The sequence below is a fragment of the Lagopus muta genome, chromosome 3 (assembly GCF_023343835.1).
Source record: "Lagopus muta isolate bLagMut1 chromosome 3, bLagMut1 primary, whole genome shotgun sequence".
NCBI lineage: Eukaryota > Metazoa > Chordata > Aves > Galliformes > Phasianidae > Lagopus > Lagopus muta.
In genome coordinates this window covers 24,768,231-24,792,004 of record NC_064435.1, presented here as the reverse complement: position 1 = coordinate 24,792,004, position 23,774 = coordinate 24,768,231, and the positions used below count along the sequence as shown (strand labels likewise).

Genomic DNA, 23,774 nt, shown 5'->3' with positions numbered 1-23,774 from the left:
AAAAGTATTTGAAGGTTTAAGACGCAAAGGACTACAATGATCACCTACCATGGAGGGATATTAACAGCATTAAGAAAACAGACTACATTACTGTATTCCTCTCAATCAGTCATTCAGAAGAGAACACAATCCCAGCAGTGGTCCCAGCTGGTATTTATTCTCTCTGCATTCTTCCCAAAATGTCAGAAAAACAGCAATTTGTTCTTGTTCTTTTATGTTCCTGAGGCTTCCGTTCAGCAAAAAAGGCAGAGCTCACCTTAACTGCACAGCACCTATCATATTAATGAATTCTTCTTCCACTTCTGTATTCGTACTTATATATAAAAAACAGAATATATTAAGTTTGAATAATAATCTTTATTTCTTTATTAGTTTATTTGTAAAAGGTACATTGTAATCCTGAGCTACTGCTTTATACATTTAGCATCATACAAAGACAGATCATTTACAGTTTGATCATTTACATTTATTGTGCTCCAAAATCCTTATCTGAATATCATTATGTCCTAGGAGGAACATAGATAATTTAAATTACATGTATCCCTGAAACATCCACATTAATTTACCCATCCAACCCCATTATCTAAATCACTACAGTCTAAATCACTCAGGACATTCCTTCTGAATTTAGCAAAAATTTGTTTAAAACTATAAAGATGGGCAGTGCAAGAACTGGTCCCTCAATCCTTTGTGAATACATCATTAGGAAAAGCGTTCTGTTTCTGTATTCTCTTATTACATGAGTGCTCAGTTGACTAGATGTACTCTGATGGAATGATCCAAGTTTGCCCATTTTCTTACTACAGCAGTTAATATGAATTTACATGTGAATTTACAGTGTCTCCCTTTGCAACGACCAGTGCTCAACTTTCCCAAACAGGAAAAATCTGACATGATCAAAGGAAAATAGGAGGCAACCCATCACCACCTTACAGTCACCTACATGACAGTGAAGTATTTCTAAACAGGTCATATGAAATGCTTCCCTTAGACCCTGTAAAGGAACTTGCACAAATAACCAGAGTTAAGTTCCATAATCCGAGCATGGCTTTTAGAATCTGCCAAGTAAAAGTAAAACAAAAAACACCCAAGTCCCAGGATCCATGAGAAGAAAGCATTTACCCTAACTGAAATCCAATCCTGACTAAGTGGAAATTTATTTAAACTACCAAAATAGCATCTCTTTACCTGAAAATCTCAAAGCATACAGTGTTTACAAATGTCTCTATCAACAGTGTCAGTCTTTTGAAGTACACTTGTAACTTTCGTTTCCCCAGTAAGGTCACTATGATCTTAGGCAAAAGATACAGTAAGCAGTTCAAGCAAAATGCTTATTGCTTAGGTTTTAAAGCAAGCCACTTTGAACATAATTGTAGTTAAAATGTTAAGTACAAATGTGAAGCTACTGTAGAAACACTTATAAACACTCTTGCTTTTGAATTCTTACTGATCATCTAGAAAAATGGCAAACGAATTTTAACATAACGAAAGAAATGTAAAACTTAATACTGTCCGTTGAAATCAAATTCAACACCTATAAAGACAAGAGTTATGAACATGTAAACACAGCTTTAGTATTCAGAGCTAGGGAATCTAGCAGCAAAACAAACTATTTGCATATTATGTAGTGCAATGAACATTTGTTCTTAGAGACCTCCAGTCTTAGAACTACTTTGAACAGAATGGAATCCTTACAGGAAAGGTTTTAAAAGTGTCCAAGATGTAATATCCAGAATTAATAGATGAGCATCTGCTATAATCTAACAATTTCTCTATGCAAAACTGTGCTCTGGATAACTGACTTTTATAGCTCCCCAGTAGCAGGCTCGAATGAGGCAGATTAAACCTAAGAGATAAGCAATAGCCCAAGAAACATAGGTGGCATGAAATCGCCTGGCAAAATCTTGTGTACCAACCTGAAAAAAAAAGAAACAACAAGTGTCAAACACAGCAATATCTGTTCTTCAAGGCAGAATAAGAAGGTGTACATTCCTTTATAATTTGTACCAGTACCAACTCTTTTGAATCCTGTTGCACTCCACTGCAGAGAGGCTTACACTTCTGGCTATGCCACAGTATGTATTTCTAGAAACCTGAAAGTTTTGAGAGCCATAGCAAGAGCAAGATGTCCCAGTATTTCTAAAATGAAGCCTTTTTTTTTTCCCCCTCACAGAAAGATAAAAGACATATATAAGATCAGGAAATGGAGAATCTCACAGTGCCAGAAGATCTTTTAGGAACATTTTTCTAGCTAACTCAGATAATTATGTCCATAGTTACAATAGAGCTGACAACAATACACAAATTGAAGCAATTTTGTTCAAATGCTGGGAATAAAAGAGCTGGTCAATGAAAGGAGCTCTTTTGTACATGCATAGACCCAAACGCCATTTTAAGTACAAAAATAGCACATCACTCACAGTTAACCCAACTCCAATGAAGATGCAAATCATTCCAATTGTAATATATGCACAGCAACGTCTCCGAGGCAATGCACTTCCAACAGAAGAACTGTTAGAAAATAAAAGGTGCTTAGAATTCAAAGAAGAGAATCACACAAAAAGCAGCAGGTCTGTCATGATTAGAAAAAAAAAAAATCAGCAATACACATACACCAACCTGAGTTTATGAAATTAAAGGGAAAGCCTACATTAATGCTAAGGAGTGAAAGAGTCTGTTTAAAGGGGCACTATAGGTAGACATGAACACACACACACAAAAAGCAATAACCTTGCATCTCAAAATGCTTGCAACAAAGAGAAGAGTAACACACCTGTGGCTTAGGTGTATCTATCTTATTACCACAGTGGACCCAGATAAATATCTTGAGGAGCCTTTGGACTGCAAAAACAAGTTTGCTTTGAAGCTTCATGTAGGCTGTAAGACACCCTTCAGTCTTTTAATACATCAATACACGTCTTTAATATACTCACTGCACCTAAGTAAATGAAAATCAGTTCTACTGCCTCTAAGCATCTTAACAGTAAGAACATGCACAATTTACTTAGTGGAACAGACTCAGTATTGTCAGTTGGCTAAGCACTACCCTATTTCTTGAAGTTTAAATGCAAAGCCAAAAACTGAAATTCTTAGACATTTAAGTCAGTTATATTAACTGCAGAAACGTATCAATTTTTTTTGCTTTCCAATTTTCTTTCAGACATCTACTGCAAGCCAAATTAGCTGCACAAATCACTGCTGGCAAGCAAAGCAAGCAAATCCCTTGGAAGTTCTGTCACTCATCATCTAGACTACAAACTCCTAGACAGGCAGCTTTGTCTCTGCCTGCTGCATTATACAAACTATTAAAGTGCTTCAGCAAAAAGGAACATAAAATGCTAATAGAACATTACATTCTTCACTACAGGTTAGAACATTTTGGCTGGAAGCTCAGAATTATATGACAAGTGTATCTCAAGCCAAGAAATTCCAGTCACATACAGCTACATCAATGAGGAATATTATTTGATGCTGTTGAACACAGAGAACTAAAAGCTCCAGAGTGGAAGATATGATTTCATAAATCTATCTTAGAGGTACTTCTGAAGCACCCTGCAGCACAGTATCATCATTAAAGTACTTCCTCCCACACTAGGAGATCAACATGCCTTTGGAAACTCTTATAGCATGTTCAAAGCTAGAAGAGAAAGTAATTTTCATCTCATGATGGTTCAACATACTTGAGAATACAGTACAACAGAATAAAGCACTCCTAAACTAAAGTTGTGTATCCATCATATGACTGACCAAATTTCTGGCTCCAGTTGCTTAGCCACACAGCAAGGTATCATATGCTTTGCATGTGACTAAAATTCTTTATACATTCATCTTAGGAAGGCTTGAAATAGATTCCCTTAAGCAGCTTTACTCCAGCATTATTTCTTTACAAGGAATTTTTTTTTTTTTTTTCCCCCATGGAGCCTTTTAGAAAAAGTAGTCCTTGAGTTAGCATCCACAAACTGAGCTTCATCTTGCAAGGCAAGGGCTAAACACAGTGACCATTATCCAGCGGTGAGGATTTCCAACTGGGGAGAACAGTGATACCCTGTCATCCAATGATCACTTAACTAACACACAAAGGGGAACATACACACATACACAAAAACAAAAAACATTCCCCCAAAAATCCTTAAGTCTACAGCCATTCTAAAGGAAAAACGAGTTGTCTCATTCCAAATCACTTGAGTAAAACAAAACAAACATTGTGTAAATGGGGAAAGCATGAAGACAGACTTCAAATGCTGATACTTCAGAAGTTACATCAGTGAGCACTAAGCTTGACCTCAGGTTTCTTCCTCTTGCAAAATTTCCCAGCTATATGCTAAGGAAGTTAATTCTAGCATGGAGCTAGATACCTTAAAATGAGCTCTAAATAGCTAACAAGCTGGTAGAAGTGTCACGTTTAACACACCTGAAACATGCACAATATTTACTGTACTGCATATTTCACAGAGGAAGTTTATTTCGGAAAAGAAATCTTCACTTTGAAAGCTGCCTGACTTGCAGCCTTGTTTTTGTAATCGTAACAGTGAAGGTGCCATCTTTATTTTCCATCTGTAGTTTCTCTCAAGCTGTGCCTCTTCCTACCCATTTAGAAAGACTGGGGGAAAAAAATCATCTCCTCAAATGCTGTTTAGAAAAAATAGAAGTCTTCATTTAATTTTATCTGCCTTTTCCTTTCTACTGAATGCAAAGCTAAAATAAAAGCATTAAGTTTCTATGGTCACATAACAGCTTTGCGTATATTTAGCAATTCCAATAGATCAGATTTTATTTCTCATTTTCTCAGTTATATTGGTCACTGGGCCACTCAAATAGTGATCTGGACCCTCTACTCACCCCAAACCACATGTACACCCCTAATTTTAATAAAGAAAGCTGAAACCATATCCCCAAACCTACAAACTGCAAGGTTTGATGGTTTTCATTCAGAAGTATTAGAACTGGGTCAAAAGAACATTGTACAGGTCGTCTCTACTGTATACTCAACTGCTACAGTCGACTACTCGACTGAGTACAGTCGTCTCTACTGGGTGACTAATGAGGGTAAAGTCACTACAAAGCCATCCAAAAAGTAGTAAACATTCCTTCCTTTTTCTGAGTTACTACTAAGGAAGCAAATGCACCTGCAGACCTTTAGGCAGTGGTAGCACAAATAAGAGACACCAAAGCCAACTCAGCATCAGGTGCTAATAAAGGGAAACCTCAAGAGACAGCTGTTAAAGGAGTGGCACACGAAAGAACGCAGGACCTGTCCTATGCTCCAAATAATAGAAATTGTAACTATGATTTCAGATGTACTTTTAGCAGCTTTTTAAAAAGAAAAGTCAAAATTCAGTATTTTGAAGATGAAAAGTATTACTGAAATTATTGGCTATAGAAATGCCAGAGTTCTACCATCTAACCCTTTTCTTAAGGGTTAACTGGCTTAATTAGCTACAAATTTTAACCTCATTAGGGTTCAGCATTTTTGAGGAGGAAAGATGGGACAAGAGACTGATACTTAACAACTGGTATTTTCTATTTTGAATCATACAGGAATGCTAGAACAGTGAAACAAAAACAGTTTTGCCCATGTTCTCAGATCACCCTCAATTATACAGAGTAAAAGTATTTTGCAACAGCTTCCTTATTAACTGCATTTGTTGTCCTAATTCTGAAACAGAGCAATTTCACCTTCTCTGAACTATGTTTTGTTATTGACTTCCTTGTGTAATAAATCCCGAGTCCCCTGTAATTACACGAGGCATTCCTGGTGTTAAAATCTGGCTTGCACCACCCAAGTAGGTACTTACAAATAAGCCATTAAGAGAGATTCACTTCACTTCTAAAGTCTGATAAATAAAGTCATGCGAACTATTTGAGAATTTGAGTTTCAATATTTGTCTTCTTGAAAAACCTGCAGTGATTTGAAATGCCTTTTGCCTCAGTCTATACTATCCTTTAAGTGACTATCATCATCAGGTTCAACAGGAGTAAGTGTTTTTACATCGGACTGGTCAACTGCTAATGAAGAAAGCTTTTCACCAGCTGGCCAAAACACAGCATCCAACATTCCCTTCTGACTACTTGGCTACAGATATAGTGACTTCTGACAAAGGGCTGATAGAAAAACAGAAGGTCATGGCAGTTGTTTATTCCATTCCCACAACTTCAAGTTCTGCCTCACCTATGTTGTGAGGCACTAAATTCACTAGAAAGCTTTATGCTAGTGGCAGTGCAGAACTCCTGTCTGTTACAATGCAAAGGCAGGAAAACACCAAGCAGCTAATTCAAAAGTTACCATATTTCAGAATTTGAATTCTCAGAACAAGGGCAGAAAACAACTATTTGTTAAAAGTGTTTTGTATTCTACAACTCAGTTGCTACTTCAGCTGTAATTTTCAAAGACTACACTCCATTTTTACTACATATAGGTAGGATGCTTTGCACTTTGAAGACAACACAAAGAGGTCTTTGTCTCCAGCAATTTTTTTTTTTTTTTTTTTAATACAACACAATTCAACAAAAGACAGAACAAAAGATAACACGGTATAATTTCTGGGCTGATGCTTTTGGGAAGCTTTCATTGATGAATCCCACTCCCATTCAAAAGGAAACGGCAAATCTTTCTTAAGGACAGTCAAGAAAGAAGGATGAGCTGAGGTCAGCTATTGAAGGTTAAGTGATAAAAGTATAAAATATTAACTGCAACTAGTTTAAAAACAAACACCACAAAACACTAACTCTCCCCATCAGCATCTAAAAGGAAAAAAACTGAATGCAAGAGCAGGCAGTAAAACAAAAAAAAGCATGCAAAGCAACAATTCACCAAGATCCTGATATTATCTGACCTAAATAAACTAGAACATATCCACCATTCCATACCCAACCATTTACAGTCCTGAGGATAGGCATAGCTAAGCTGGCTTCTCTATCAAATACTCAGGCAAAAGATTTCTGGCACTTCTGAAGGCCAAGCAATGCCAATGGCTAAAGTGCATTTATTCTAAGCCTTCTGGTTCCCAAGGGACCTGTTAGTTTTCCTGTAACATGCAGTACAGCTGTGGTTCTCTGTTCCCAGTAGCAGAAGCATATGCTCCTTTAACTGGAAGCAGCACTCACCTAGCTAAAGGAAAGCAAGATTGTTCTACCCATTATTTACATGTTAAGTCTCTGAATCACTATTTTAAGTCATATTTCACACCCTGTGATTGACATCCTATCCAAATTTGATGTATGCTGGTACCATTACTTTTAAGTTTACATTATTCCAACATAAATAAACCCATTCTCAGCTAAAAATAGCAAAAAAAACCAACAAAACCCAACCAAAAAACTAACCCACCTCAAGCTTCTCATGGCTCTCTCATCCTAATTTTTCCTCCAAAAGGAATACCTCCTCCTTACTGAAGTGACAGCAAATGAGTAGACAGGTTATCACTATTAAACAAGCTAACACACTAAAGATACTTAATACAAATTAGTGGAGTTTATGAAATCAACAAAACCTCTTTCAAATTAAGACAAGCTTTTCCTTTCTTCTACTCACAAGACAATTCAAGTTCTACATTTAAACGTTACCTCATTAACTACACTAAGCAGTAAAATTTCAATGACAGAAGTCCTAGGTACTGTTAATTTTAGCAACCCATTTCTGTCTGTTGCTAGCAGCATATTTTCGACTCTTGACAACTTCACCTGGGCATTTTAATACATGAGGATCAGATCTGTCAAAGTTACTGAGTTGTACATACAGCAGAAAACTCACACATAACACGCTCTTTAGCCTTGATGCTCAAAGGGGAATGGCAAAAAAAAAAAAAAAAAAATCAGCACAGCAAACAGATTTTACTCCCGATAACTTTTACAGCAGAAACGGGGATCTTTAAATTTAAAGTTAGTTTATACAACCTTGCTTTCAGAAAACTTACATTTTTTTGCAGTGTGGGCATTTTGCTAGTGTGTTAAACCTCACTTCCATCCACTGTAAAGAGAACAAAAAAAAAAGGTTGAAAAACTGGCCTGAGAAAATGTTGTACTTCATGCCAACGTGAAAACATTTTGCTTCTCAGGCTAAGACTTGTTTCTTGCTTTCTTCCGTAAATGAGATGCCCTTTTGTCAGTGGCAACACAGAATTAGGATTGCCATGTGAAAATTTCCCATGACTTGTCTTAGTAGTGCAAGATTTGTTTGACGTAACATGGTTTCATCCACAGATGAACTATGGGCAACATGATAATATTAATACTATTTTTTTTTTCTCCTCTTACTTCCAAGACTGCAAACATATCCTAATAAAAGTAAATGTTTTCTTTGGCATAATTACAGACAGATGCATTTTCCCATCTTTCCTCAACCCTAACTTCACTTGTGAAGAATGAGTTGAGCATTCAAAGAAACATTAATTAAATAATAAAAACATATTTTCTAAAACACAAGTTTTACATACATAAAGCAGAGAATGTTATGTAACATTTTCAGAAGATTTATATATAAAGTCATCATAGTAGAGTCACAAACTTCCACAAAGACCAAAATCTATCTGGGAAACATCATTAGAAGAAACATCTGACACAACCTCCAAAGGATATGCTCTTGTACCTCATTAAAAACAGCAAGTTTGTTGTTTTGTTGGTCTTGGTGTTTTTTTTTTTTTTTTTTTTTTTTTTTTTTTGTTTGTTTGTTTGTTTGTTTGTTTGTTTTAAACACAGCATTCTGTGACAGTACAAAACAAACATTTCAAAGATGTTTGCCTTGAAAATGGGGATTGGACTACGGTTCTTTATTCTGGAGGAGTTATGCTGTAATTGCAGCTCTTCTCTGCTGCCTTTCTCACCTGGAAGTAGTCTTCTTGTTAAACACATTCTTCTCTCTGCTCTTAATTTATGCATGAGTCACACAGCAAATAACTAGCATGGGTAGAAGCTATAGTACAAGATCTTAATGCCTCCATTTTGAACCTCCTTATCTCTGTGAGAAATCAGAAGTCAGCATACTGAACAAATCCTAACTGCTACACACACAAATCAAAATCAGAGCCTCAACTTGCATGGAATACAGGACCTTGCTATATCATAGCACTGTTTAAACAGTGAAAATGAATTTACAAATTTCTGCACAAACAAACAGAAGTGGCTTATAATGCTTAGCTAGTACTAACAGGCTTTGTTGTGAGCAAGGGTTCAATTTGTTGTATTTACAATGTATTTTTCCTACTTCCATCCCTCAGTTTTATTTACTTATAATGGAGATAATCATCCACCAAGAAAACCCACCAAACTTTATTTATTTACTCTTCAGTTCTGAAGCATCCAAGTTACAAAGTTGCTTTTTCAATGTTACAAGGACTCAGCCAAACTGATCTACCAGTTTGGTTGGGTGCCCTGAAGTACAAACGAAAAGCTTCTGTCTACTTCCTTGACCTGAACAACATGTGTTTTGAGCCTTAATGCTATTTCCACATTTTTGCCAGAGGAGCAAATTTGCTGTTTGCACGCACCCATGCCAAAGACTGCTTTATTTCCATTGGCTGTACACAGTAACTGTGGGATAAGGCTCATCTGTCAGTGCCAGAGATGGAGACAGGCCTCTCTGGAGATGTTCTTTCAGCTACTCACACCGTAGCTCCAGAAACAGAAGCAAGTCTAAATCCAGGACTTACATATCTGTAATTCAACATCACTGCTTTTATCCCACAGTAGGCAACTCCATTTCTAAAGTTACTCATTAATGATCTTTCTATGGATTTATTAAAGATTCCTGATTAATTATTAACCATAGTCATTAACTGATACAAACTCAAATGCATTTGTGTGTCAAATTTGGATGGAAATAACAAAAGCACTCATAATATTTTTTTATTGAAAGTACCTAATGCTGTTTCATGTGCTTAATAAAATTTCAAGTCGGTTACATGAGAATTAGCCGTCCATAGATATTACAAAGCAAGTCCACAATAAAAAACAGATTTAAATATAACACAGTTCCACAGATACAAAACTGTCTTCTCCATCTCTCACAACAAAAGCAACACAGACAATAACCCAAATCACCAATTAGTTCAGAATTACAGAAAGCTCTTGCTTATTTCAACTGGAGACAAAATGAGACATCAGTCAGAGGAATTACCAGAATATCAGAAACCTTCTTCTACCTTCTGAGCTTAGAACAATTCTCAGGACAAGACAGAATGAGCGTGTTCTTATAATTGACTCAAACAACTATGTACAGCTGCTCCTATCAAAAAGTCCCCCATTCCCACCACAAGTTGTTTTTGGAAAGCAAGACTCTTCCACAAATATAAATTCTTCAGTACACTAAGAAATGTTTCAAATTTTTTATTGTATCTTAATTTGTTTCAAAGTTACTTTTATATTTGATTCGTTTTTACCAAATAAAACTGATGGTACCCAAGGGACTGGTCTTAACTTCCAGCCCATGCCTTCCATAGTTCTTCAACCTTGAAGGTCTCTGAAAGCACACCAGAAGGTGGGGGGTAGAGGGGGCCACGACCCCTCTTGCCTGCCACTATGTCACAAAATCATAGGGGTTAGAAGGAACTTCTGGAGATCATTGGGTCCAACCCCCCACATTGAGCGGGATCCCTACAGTAAGTGACAGAGGAAAGCATCCAGGTGAATTTGGAATATCTCTGGAGCAGGGAGACTCTATAACCTCTCTGAGCAACCTGTTCCAGCACCTCACCACTCTCTTGGTAAAGAGCTTCCCTGATATCCAACCTAAATCTTCCCTCCTTCAACTTTAAACCATCTCCCTTGTCCTGCTGTTATCTACTCGTTTGAGGAGCCGATTCCCTTCCTGTTTGTAGGCTCCCTTTAGGTACTGGAAGACTGCAATGAGAACTCAGCCTGATCCAACAGACACAAACCAACAGCAGCACAGACTGGCAGAGGGTAGGAACAGCTTACTGCCAGCACGAGTTTTAACTCAGCCAACAGCCCAAGTCCAGAAGCTCTCAAACAAGGCCCACAACAAGATTAGACTTCTTTAGCAGGATGGTTAAATCCTGTTCTGCCCTCTGTTTCAATTTTACCACTTTTTTCACATTTGTCCAAATTTCAGATCTACCAGAAACAGAAAACACAGAAATGGCTCCTACTATCTTAGCCATGGGGGGGAAAAAGTTAAGAAAATCTGAAGAACAAAATGCAAGTAAGTACTGCAGTTCAGCTATAGTAACAGCCATTAAGTTACTTTCCCAGCTGAGAAACTCAAGGGTGCTGCATAGTGTCAAGCATGCTTCTAAGTTAAAAGGATCACTTGACACATGTGGGTGGAATCACACCCCATAAATATGCTTTTATATGGCAAAAATAAACTCTTTGAGAAGAGGTAATTTGAAACTTTTAGAAGATAACACAGAACATGCAAATGACCATTTGACATTTTCACCCCAGGCATTCTAGCTTTGCCTTTTCTTTGAGGGAGGTGGGGGGGAGCTATCTAACTGCCCAGTGAAGCAAAGAAGATACCTTACTGAGATGAAGCTAGTGTTACATATTTGCTTCACAATGAAGAGATAAAGTGCAGAAATACCTCCACAAAACTCCAGTTTCCAAACCTGCTAAAGCACAGCTACATTTATTTGCTTGGGGTTGGGAGTGAACACAGAACTATTTCCTGAGTTTTCCTAACTAAAAAAAAAAAAAAGTGCGTGTAGAACCGTGAACTTAATAACAGAAAAAGATAGAAGCAAAGAGTTCTAGGAAAGCTGCATACAGCAAGAAAAAGGTTCAGCTTCTCGATAATTCATCATTAGGAGAATATAAATTATACATTTCTAATGATTTTGAGGTTTTTTTTTTTTTTAAACAGACTGTGCAAATCAGATACAACTACAAAGTTCTGAATGATGCAGTTCACTAAAGGAGCCATCAGACATGAAGTCACACGCACTAAATCTGAATTACCAATCTGAGCTTTTTAATGCATAATCTGGTCATTACGGGCAAAACTAGTCTTTTCTATTTTTTCTCCTTATGTTTTCCTACTTTTTCACAGCAGAATTTCACCTAAAGAAGTTCAGAGCATAAACTACAGAATTAACTTGGCTTGCACTCAAAGAAAAAAGACAGAGGACCAATAAATGCCGATGAGAGCACTCAAAAGTTAGGCCAACAATTTAGTAAAAATTCTTATTTCATAACATTGACTCTCCCTAACAATAATTTTAAAAGTGATTGAATTACATAGTAGAGATTTCTTCTCTGTTAACAAAACTTAGTAGTGTTAACTCTTTTACAGATTTACTTTCACCTGTAGGTTTTTAAACAGTAGTTCTAAACTACTTAACTGCATTACAAAATGGCCTGTATCAGACTGCAGTGTCCATGCATGTATCTAAGTTTGTTAACATGCTACACTAAAAAAGTGACTAGAAGAGAAGGCATCCTTCAGTGAAATACTCCTAGTTTAAAATACATACTTGAAATGGCCTTTTTCTTCCATAGATCCATTCACTTTCTGTTAGTAACATTATTTTTATATTGCATAAAATGCTCTTAGTAATTAAGCTCACATTCAGGCTTGCATTAAAAAACAAAACAGAAAACCCACTCCAGTTCCCTCTAGTTACAGGCTATTGTTATTCAGCAGGGTTTAAAGTAATATTAAAAACATGTTTTTTAATACAGGGGCCAGAATCAACAAAAGAATGTATCCAGAATCTAAATGGTTTCTCAGCTATTCCATCACTTGCAAATTTACAATCAAATCTCTCCTTTAAAAAGCAGAAGTTGGAAGAGATATCTCGCTCCTTGCATTCTTTATCTATCACAGTAGTTAAGACATTATTATACATTTAATTGATCTAGATCAGGGAACAAGTTTATTCTGTTGCAGATCTCATCACAAGCAAACATTTCTCTCACTGCAGATAACAATCCACACAAAGCACCACCTTCTGAGCTTCCTTTTTGCTTTCATGAAATGCATTTGAGGATTCTCTGGCCCTTATGTACCTTACAGTTCTTGATTTCAGGAACATAATTCTCCAGTGATGCTGTAGGTCATTTGGCTTTATCACTCATCTCAGCCATTTGCCATTAAGAAATTTGATAAATATTTTAGCACTGCTAGATAACAAAGTTAAACCTTACTTACAGCAGAAGCTGTTCTCAAATCACCTATTGGTAATAAGTGAACGGTTGGACTGGATGATCTTTTAGGTCTTTTCCAACCTTGGTGATTCTATGATTCTAAATCAAAATTCAAGTACACTAGACCCTTATTCATATAAAAGAAAAGATGCCTTGGCAGCAAAAGATTACCTAGCATCCTTTCATCAAGTGGGAAGAATTTTCATCCTTAGATATATACCAATCTCTACACCTTAACTGATGGACAACCTGATGGTAAAGTGCTACAATGAACAGCATTCAGAATCCCATGGAGCAACAGCAGAAACTAAGTCACCTTAGCCACTGCAGAACGCAACCATCATTGCAAGTCCAAATAGAACACAGATATGTAAGTTCCTTTTCCAGCACTGTCCGCTCTCACACCTGAGCTGTAACAGTGGCTTTGGGCTTTGTTCATGCAGGCAGAGAAAAACCAATAAATATTTTATTGAAATGCATGTAGAAATAACCAAATATGTTCATAACAAAACGAGCACAGAAGCAGCTTTACTTCCTTCAAGATGCCACAAAGCAAGGCAATATGCTCTTAGAAATGCTTACAATAGCCTGACCGATGGCACAGTTCAGTGAGAAGGAGAATCTGGTGCTTTACTTACAAGGAAAGTATTTCCACAGTGCCCACACACCACTCTAGTTCCATCTGGTTGAACTGGCAAGGCAGGCTGAGCTGGCTGCTCTTCTGGGATCAGCATTACTGGACCAAGAGTAATGATGCGTCTACTGTATTAAGAACATTAGATGTATATGTAATTAAGCTCGCAAAAGAAAAGGGTGATGCACTGAAACAATTAGTTCAGTCAGTCACTACCATAGCATTGCCCCTTCAAACTATAATTTTTTTTTTTTTTTTTTCCCAAACAGATGATTCAGACAATTTTGAACTTCTTCTAAAGTGATGCCCCTGTCAATTCTGAAAACATCTGGCATGCAAGCCAGAACCCTGTAGAGATCAAAGACTTGCTATCATATGGTAGAAACACTCCTCAGGAAAAAGAAATCTTAATAACTGGGCTGAGCATGCCTGTGAATTGGAACATACATGCCTACGTGAAGCATGTTGAAAGAGTCTTTACTCTTTCATAATCTAATTTTTCTTTCCAAGTCAGACTCTGCATCTTCCCACTACCAAAAAACAAGTCAACGTAAGCAGCATCTCCGCATCCCTGTAGTAAAAATACTATTCAAATAGAGGGAATCAGAAGAAACCACCCTAGTCTGACTAAACACCATCAATTTACCTTAACAAAGTTAGTATTTGCTTTTATGCTCAGTGTATTTCCAACTTATTATACAATGTATCCATCCAAAATTACAGTATCCAAATTAACTAACAAAAAGCTGAACAAGAATTAGACTTCCTAGCATGAAAACAGAAAAGGAAAGATGAAAGCATTATTTAACTTGTAATGCATGCCTTCTCTTATGCAACCAAAATTGCAGGCTGGATGGCCTCCCTTCAAACTGGAAGCCTTCCATTTAGGGCGTACTCCTCAACTGCTTCAAATTACTCCAGTTTAGCTCATCTTCTAATAAGACAAGTACCAAGACTATCTTAGCAAAACTGCTGAGATATGCTTTCAGGAAATAGTTCAGCAAGACTGGAGACCTTCTGATGTAGCCCGGTTACTAAACACATGACATATTACAGTTGAAGTATCCCATGAACTCTACAAAAAGCTCTGTGACTTCAGTGAAATTTTCCCCAGTACCAGAGCAGCCAGGAGGAAAAACAAAAACAAACAAACAAAAAAAAACCAACAACAAAAAAAAAGAAACAAGGTCAAAAAGTATGATTCAAAACCAGAAGAGCCAGCAGACTGGTGACTAGGGCACTCAGTGTGGCGGAGTCTACACTCTAATATCTGCAGATCCAACTTCCATCTCAGTTTCCACCTTATTATGGCTGCAATACTTGAAATGAAACACTCCTATCTCTGTCCACAGAAGTAAGAATGTTCATTGCAGCAATCACATTTCTTTCCACTCTAAACAATGTGTAAGTTAAAGTTGAAAGGTAAGAAATTGAAAACTCAGCAAACCAAACAAGGGAGTACAGGAGTACCAGATTGAAGCCAATCTACTGCTACCTCTCTTGTTTTCTTCAGAAGTTCCCACCCTGAATCAGGCAAAGTGAGCAACTCATGCATTTAAGTTTTCAGGAGATTATGGATGTTATTCTTACCAGTTTGGTCTTGGGCAGCCTATTTTCCGAGATGTATCCTTACAGATAAGCAGACAATTACACTGACATCTAACATACTTCTTCCCTGAAGGAGGGTTTTTGATTGGCTAAACAAAGAAAAAGAAAACACAGAACACACATCAGAAGTCGTAACAACTCACTTTCTTCCTCATCGAAGTATGACAAAACAGAGCTACATGACAAGTTCTTAACAAGGAAATACAGTTCCTCCTACAGAAAGAAACTTGCAAGTCAAAAAAAAGTTCCCTTTCCCCTCCAATAAAAAAAAAAAAAAAAAAAAAAAAGAGGAACTAAAAATTCCTCATAAGAGCATTTTCAGTAACAAGAATTTTTGCAAACCAATGGGGGAAAAAAGCTTTCATATTTTAGCAATAAAGAACTCAAGTCTTCAGCTTAGTTATTTTTTAAATATGAGCTTAAGTAGTGGTATATTTTTCAAAAACCAGTCAACACATTAAGTCTCCTTGCCTGATATAATGGCTTTATTCAGAAGCACAAGAATCAAAGTCTGGCTCTCAGTCAGTAACAGAACATGCAGACTTAGCTGAACTGTCAGCTTATTTTAAAACGTATTGAAATCATCTTCCTTGAACCTGACAGTCAAGTTTCTGGAGCCCTTTCGTACAGAAAGTCACAAGTTTCAGAAGCTGAACTCTACTGTGGTCTGCAATATTATATATATATCAGTAGGAAAGGTGAGTATTGGTGGCAGTTTCTCTACTTTCACTTTTCATTTCATTTCAAGTGAGAAAGAAAAAAAACAACATTCCCACACATTTATGTCTTCTCTGGACAATTCATTTTATAAAATAAATACAACTCAGCATTTCCTAAGCAAATGATCTCAGTAGCTATGGAGTGCTGCAGCATCAGGTTCCCAAACTAAAACTGGTGGGGAGAAAAAAAAAAAAAAAAAAAGAGAAACAGAGAAACAGAGAAGCTCAAAAGCTGAAGATTTCAATTAAGAAAATGGGGAGAAGGAGCAAAAAGGACTGTGATCACCACAGCGTTGGATACAGCTCTTGTGCTTCAGGATGGTTGTGCTTCAGTTTGCACAGTGGTTTGCTAGCATGTTCACAAATTGACTGAGAATCATTTCAAGAAAGCACGCATCCAGGGAAAGGTGTGGGCTGGCTACTTTGAATCTTCTAGTGCTTAAACAATTCAATCATTCTTTTTCATCCCACTAAAAATTGTTTCAGAAAACATTTTACCCTTCTTTAGAGAGGAGTCATTACTTAAATGAAACCTCTGCTTTTTGTTCTCAGCCTTGGAATGAAACCCCACGGAGCTGGCTGGACAGAATGGGAAGATCTGCTCTGGCTGCCTAAGACTTGGGGTCTTACTGCTTGTACCAGCAAACCTTGAACTTGCACGCCAGGTGCATCAGCAGCTTTGCAGCAACAGGCCCTCAACAGGGATATCCATCAGCAGCTCACTTTGTATGTGAGGATATGAATTCTACTGACAGCAAAGTTCAACCTCCCACCACAGAAAGAAAATGCTAAAAACCCATTTTTACCGTAGCTTCATTGCAAACTGTGCACTTAACAACATGTTGGTGTAGCTTGCCATCCAAATTGATTAGTGACTGGCACACACGGCAGTTTATGACAGGAACACCACTGGCATCTGGACTCGCAATGGCAGTATATGGAGGTGGGAGCTCTGCTGCAAGAGACCATGAAATCTCAGATGGAAAACCAAACACAGCATCCTAAAACTGTCAGCAAGCACAGCCACCAACAGCCACAGCCTCAAAAAAAGAAAAGGGGAAAAAATGTTGAAGTTAATTAATGATATCAACATTAGATAAATCTAAGTTTACTCTGCATTCCCCCCCTCCCTCCCCAAATCATCTGTGCAACATTTCAAGCATCACAGTTGCATATCAGCAACACAAAAACAAGATAAATCACCCCAGAAAGGTGGGTTGGATGAAAGTCTCATCTAAGTAATTCCATTTCATTTTCAAATCAGCCTCTTAGGAGTAAAGAAAGGGGCAAGTAAGAAACATGGATTACTAGAATCCAAGGGTGGCTTCTGATGATAAGCAGAATAGTCATAGCCCAGGTAAACATAAGAGCTTATCCAGCACTTGTAAACAACTGAAGAGACTGAAACATCCATGAATATTTATAGTAAAGTACCAAATATGCTAGAGGTAAAAATAAAGGAAAATTCTACTAAAGGCATAATTAAGAGGCCAGGATTCCTAGCAACTAAAGAAGCAAAGGCGATGGAACAGGCAACAGATCCTGCAGGAGCCCAGGTCAGATCTTGGATGGGAAACACTTCTTTTTTCAAGTACAGCAAAAGCACACCTGGACTATACCAAGAGAATCAGAGTGCCTTGGGCTGGAAGGGACCTTAAAGACCATCCAGTTCCAACTCTCTGCCATGTGCAGGGTTGCCAACCACTAGAACAAGTTGCCAGGGCCCCAACCAACATGGCTTTGACATGAATAAAACCTTCAGATCTTCTGCTTTTAAGGGTCCTAAATATTTTTGCTGACCAAAAGCCAACATAAGGACACACAAGGTTTTCATTTACAGACCAGCACCAGAGAACATAACAGCCCTATGCTCTTGTGGCAAGCCTAATTTCAGCATTGCCAGCCTCAAACACACAACAAAGAAAAGAGGAAACAGTTCAGATCCTTCTCAGTTTAAGAATTCATGGAATGAAAACAATTCCACATAAACTCTCACAAGCTTATTACTGCAATTATTTGGCATGTAATACCACTGGGTTTTATTTCATCAAGCTCTTCAGGTAAGCAGAGAAGGAATGGGCACATTTAGTAGTTAACTTTTTCTACTACTTTAAAATACTCTGCAGCCTTGAACAAGAAATTACATCATGATTACATCCAAATGGTCAACAAAGTCCTCAGAGAAGCAACAGGATATCAGCTTTCTTCCCATTTACAAACAAAGCATTATCTGCTGAGGTGAGGAGAAATCTCTAGCTACTATGAAAAGCAACAAGTCCAAGCAGTAAATTTAAGCCTGCAAGGATACACAGATCATTTATTCACTCAGTTTTAGGGTGAATGTTGTAAACTGGACGGATTTAAGAAACATTAAGATCCAAAATATCATCACAAAACTTCTAAGCTTCACCGTTGCTTGGCACTGTCTCCTGGCTACTTGGTCCCCAAACCATACAGATTGATACCTGACTTAACTTGCAGGCAGCAGAAGACAAGTGGACATCTTGAGAGTCTCAGGATAGAACCTAACAGACTTAAATTATTTCAGATGAGAGGCAAAATTCACTTATGTGCAGCAATGCTTCATAACTTCAGAAAGAGAACCTCATACCTAGAGCTTTGATGCTGTGGTTGCAGAAACCAACATACTTAAGACAAAACAGGTAACTTTCAGTTCTATTCTGATTTTTCTTCTCTGTTTGAGGTCTAGTAGCACCCAGCTGAAAATCTTCAGGGATAGCTATATTTTCAAGTATTGTCATACTGTATTTTTAGTACAAGACTACCACACACAAAGGAAGAAATAGAAATGAAAAACAACAGCAGGAAAACACAGGAAAACAAATGAAAGCAAAACAAACACTCATCCACCCACAGCACACACAAAAATCCCACACTTTGCCATTCACAAACAATCTCAGCCCAGCAGATCACCATACTAGCAGAAAACAGTTCTGAAACGCGGACAACTTGGAGAGCAAGATCTTGGCTGTGAGAATCCGAGCTAAGGTTGCTGGAGGGGGTTTCTTGGCTGTAAGCAGGCTGCTTAACTGCTTCTGCAGCCAGTAACTGATACACTCCCTGGTTACAAGGAAAAAGAGCCACAGAACAGAATGCACGCCCAGCATGCTGAAAACCAAACTCCCCCGTTGAGAAACTACAGTTCAATCCCAGCTCTCAGGTTACTTCTGTAAAGCAACAAACAGATTGCAGATCTTCTTGGCTTGGCTCTTTCAATTTACAGTGAGACTAAACTCCTATCAGCTGGGTACAAGGCAGCTGTATCAAGGGAAGGCAAACAAGAACATTATTATTCGTTCTGTTGTCTAATAAAGACGTATCCCCAAGCCTTTCAGCCTTCAGTGATCCTGGAAGACCTTAAGACTGTATCTTCTTTGTAAGAAACAACTCTAAATTTTTAAAGCTGGTCAGATAAGGTGTGCAAGTACACAGACAACCAATTCTCCAACCTCACGCTGAAGCTGCTTGGCTTCCAGGTAAGCTGCCTCTTCATTCCTGTGCTGCTGTCTCAGCAGATTTACAATAGCAGGCAATAATGGCTGCTTCTCAGAGTGGTGCTGCAGCAAACAGCATTTGCTACAGAGCAGAAAGCCAGAGGTATCTTGGCACTGCAACATCCGTGTTTAAAGTAGAGCTTCTGAAAGGCTCCCTAAACAACAACCAGCAAGGCCCTCCAGAACTAAGTGTAAAGAGAAATATATTCAGAGGAAAGCTATAAAGGGAAATAAAAGAATTGTCTCCGACTTTGCTGCTCCATATCCCTTAATGAAAATGCTGGCCACTTTCAAAGCACATTAACATATGTACTTGATATGACCTTTTTTTTTTTTTCCAGCTTGAATTTCAGGCTATTATCTTAAATAACAGTTCACAAAAGGTCCACATGGTGGGCATGAATGGTTGGTAGATAGATTTCATGCACACACCAGAGGCTTCAGGATATATTTATACTGCATGTCAGTATTCTGCTACTGACATTTCAGTTAACAGTCTATCAGCTTTTCTTCTAATGATAACCACCCAAAAATAATGAGGTCAACAAGAGCAGCAGAGTGCCCCTACCATGAAGTATATGACTAACCTACAGTGCATACCCCCATCAACCCTCACAGAAGATGCAGCAAAGAAAACACAACCTTAGAAGATTCTTGTGCTTGTGTACTTCCTCCTTCAGTATTCTAAAACACAGAAACCACAGGGAACTGCCTGCAGCTTGCCTTGGTCAAAGAGAAGTGCATTTGACATTTTCTAAACACAGCTTTATCCTAATCTGGGAAGGGAAAAGGAGAAAGTTAGTGAACTATGTAGTGGACTGGTAGGAAAGGATGGAGAAAGCAGAATAATCACTGTACTACAGGGAGCACAGGTGATGGTCCCAGCCTTTGTCCACATGAAGTTTCTTAACTGTGCCCTGAGGCCACATCCCAAAACTCTCATTTGCTCCCCTCATGGGAACAAGGAATGCCAGGACTCTGTAGCACCCAGCTGCCCACTAGCTTATGCTCAAAAGGATCAGGTGGGGCACAGCTGCAGCCCAACAAGGGCAGAGGAGGATACTTCCAAACCACAGCCTCATTCCAAAGCTCAGGATTACACATGGAGCAGCAATTACACGTATGGGGATGAATCTGTTAGCGTAATTCAGGTGGTAGTATTGAGCACTGAGGGCTTCTCCTTCCTTCCTCTATCTCTCCAACCCCACCTTCAGGTAATGCCAGAGAAGGAAGCACAGAAGAAAAATGGTTTAAAAGTAAATTCTATTACCTGGACAATGCCTCTTCCTTCTGTTTGCGCTAGAGAAAGAGATAAAGGCTGCCCAGTAGCCGCCACACAAGGGAGCTGCTTTCTCTAAGGACAGCTGACACGCACAGGCAGGGAGCAAGAAAGCTAGTGCAACTTGATCTACGTGGCACCTTTGCAAGACTTTGTTTTGCAGACATTTTTTAGGTTTTATAGAGCAGCGTATATGTAAGTGCTTCTAGGTTCAGTTGCTCACAGAGCCATTAAACAAGATACTCTACACTTCTTCAGAGGTTTCTCTAAATAGCAAATGTATTTGATTCCACCCCACTTCTGAAAAAAAGCTGCTTATCTCCAGTGCCACACCCTCCCACTGCTGCCAAACTGGTCAGCAGGAGCTGCAGCAGCACACAGCTCCTGGGGCCCAACTGGTGCCCAGCTCTGCATTCTATCCAGGGATCAAGCAGGAGACCCTGACCTGATGCGCTTTCCTTAACTAAGAAGTATATAAAGACTTGTTGAGTTTTGTTTTGTTGTTTTTTTTTTGGTGTGTTTCTAATAGAGTGAAATGTATTTCAAAGTAATAGATACCGAAAAAGGACTCTAAAGAATAAAAACAGAGTAGAATTTAGAATAAGGTGGATTTCTGGATTGCTCATACAGTAAAGCTTTAGGGCCGATGGCAGCCCAATTTGATTGCAGAAATATTAAAAAGCCTATCTGTTTTTTTTTTTTTTGGTTTTTTTTTGGGGGGGGTCTGCTCACAGTCTGTGCAAATGGACACAACAGCCACAGCACCAGCAAAAAGACATTTTCGTATCAAAGCAAAGAAACCCAGCTACCCACTGGTTGAAGTGCTGAAGCACTCAGATGCTTATTTGTAGCCTTCTTGTACGTGCATGCTGTATCTACACAGTTCTATGGAAATCCCCAGACATGGCCAATGCAGCAGAGCCACTGAGAACCAATCTCACATTTTAAAGGCTGCTGCTAGGAAAGCTACACTAATCTCATTTAGCCTTAAGTCTCAGCTTTTTCTTTTTTTTTTTTTTCTTTCCTCCTTTGATTTCTGCTGTGAAACACGTGACTGGATTAAAAAGAAAAGAAAACACCTATTAATGTACCTTCTAAGCCTTCCGATTTTTGCTTTGCAAGTAAAAACGTTCAACCGGTGACTCAATATCGATCAACAAGGTAATTTCCGTAAGTCGACAGAAGTTAACCCCATACCATTACAGGTCGGTGGCTGCGGTACGGGCCTCGCTTTGGGAAAGCAGAGCAGGCAGCCACGGCCTTGAGATGCGCCGGCAAGGGCAGCGCAGCGGCAGCCCCCTCCCCTCCCCTCCCCTCCCCTGCTCAGCTCCGGATGCAGAGCTCGGCCCCCCCCAGCCAGAGATGGAGCAGAGCTCCACACACTTCATTCCTCCCGCCCGACGGATGCTGCAGATCCGCGCACCTCGCCGTACCGAATTTAGCTATTCGGCGCTAAGCGTCTCCTGCTTAATCCCTCTCCTAATTAATGCCAGCGCTGATTTAAGCCCCGCAATTACCTCGCAGGCTCCGACCCGCGCTCGAGTCACGCTGCAGACCGGCTCCGACCTGTTCTGCCGCTGCCAACCATTCTCCCCATTATTTCCGAGGCGGACCATCGAGCACGGATCCGAGCACGGCCTACCGGCTCCGCACCGCGCCGTCCTCCGACAAAGGCCGTGCGGCGGCTCCGCGGCTCGGCCCCCCGCCCGCCTTCCCTCCCCGCCGGCCCTTACCTCGGGGGCTGCTGTCCGGCAGATAGGGCGGTGCGGTGGGGGTGACATTGCCGGAGCTGGGCGCGGAGAGCAGCGGGGAGCGTTCGTCCACCCCCTCGGCAGCCATGGCTGCGGCTGGAAGGGCCCTCCCCGCTGCCGGGCTGGCGGCGTGCCGCGCGGCGGAGAAGGCGGGGGGGGCGGCCGGGCCGAGCGGCGGCCGGGAAGGAGCGCAGAGGAAGGGGCTGGGATGAATGGGACGCGGCGACGAGAGGGGCGGGGGCTGAGGCGGCCGGGCCTGCCTCCGCCCGGCCCCTCGCGCGGGCTAATAAGCGGGGCAGGCCGCGGAAGAGAGGAGGGGACCGGCAGTCCTTCGGGCGAGCTGCGGTGCTGCGGGGACTGCAGCCGTTGCTGGGTTCGGGACTGCAATGCCGCCGAGGGACGGCCTGAGCGTCCCGACTGCGTCCGGCCCCCTGCAAGTTGCACAGCGAGAGGCGGGTAGGCGTCGGGAAGAGAAACGTAACGCTCTGTGACAATAAATAAATAAATAGTTTTTTTCCCCAAAAAGTACTTCTGCGTTATTTTTTTTTTTTTTTTTTTTTTTTTTTTTCTGAAGTGTTGCGGTTGTTCTGAACGTCCACATCAGAGAAGGCCGGGGAAGCGTTACGGTGGGTTGTGAGCTGCCCTTCTCCTGATGAGCAGCGCAGGGCTTGAGGCGGGGCCCGCTGAGGTACGAAAATGGTGGTAGCCTCCAAAGCTACTTAAAACGTGAGGAGATTAATCTACGTGCTGTAAAACCGGCTGCGCTGCCGGGAAACATTCCCTTGTGTCACCCTGAAGATATAGGGACTGAATTTCTACCCTCCCGAAAGCCCATGCTGGCACCATCTGGAAGACACAGGCAATGAAGAGGGAGTATCCTTTCCTGATGGATTTCTCAGCCTATATTGAGACAGGACAGATGTTTGTCTCCCAGGCGTCATGTTGATCCGCTGTCCAAAGGGCAGAGACTGCCAGGCTCTGATAACGCAAGTAGATAAGCAGTACTTGATACAAAATCAGGCTTTAGTTGTGGCTGCCAAGTGCCACCCCACATCCCAACCACACTGGTACCCCAAACTAATCCACTTCTTGAAGTGCGTTATGTGGAAAGCTTTTGGATGTTTTCATGAGAATTTGGTAACGAACCATGATTGAAAAACTTTTATC

The 23,774-nt window shown here is 39.9% G+C and overlaps 2 protein-coding genes across 3 annotated transcripts in view; both read right to left on the bottom strand.

Moving 5' to 3' along the window:
- The window catches only part of RBM12B (RNA binding motif protein 12B), a 1,112,412-nt gene that overhangs the window by 7,001 nt on the left and 1,081,637 nt on the right, over positions 1–23,774 (bottom strand). The gene's annotated exons all lie outside the window — the stretch shown is intronic.
- On the bottom strand, positions 338–22,821 carry PIP4P2 (phosphatidylinositol-4,5-bisphosphate 4-phosphatase 2). Of its 2 annotated transcripts, none has more exons than XM_048939629.1 (7): positions 22,590–22,821; positions 16,869–17,017; positions 15,326–15,432; positions 13,740–13,863; positions 7,914–7,966; positions 2,421–2,511; positions 338–1,916 (listed from the first exon to the last, which is right to left on the bottom strand). In XM_048939629.1, exons 1-7 carry the CDS (start codon positions 22,693–22,695, stop codon positions 1,773–1,775), a joined length of 774 nt encoding a protein of 257 aa, XP_048795586.1. In that variant the 5' UTR covers positions 22,696–22,821; the 3' UTR covers positions 338–1,772. The 2 variants fall into 2 exon arrangements, with proteins under 2 accessions (XP_048795586.1, XP_048795587.1); XM_048939630.1 differs by having other exon boundaries at positions 16,869–17,014.

Coding starts and splice junctions, on each gene's coding strand:
- PIP4P2 (XM_048939629.1), bottom strand. CDS start 22,695: ATGGCTGCCGAGGGGGTGGACGAACGCTCCCCGCTGCTCTCCGCGCCC. Junction 13,864..15,325: donor GGCTGCCCAAGACCAAACTG/GTAAGAATAACA, acceptor TTCTTAATACAG/TAGACGCATCATTACTCTTG. Junction 2,512..7,913: donor TGCCCACACTGCAAAAAAAT/GTAAGTTTTCTG, acceptor ATTTTCTAACAG/TTCTTCTGTTGGAAGTGCAT.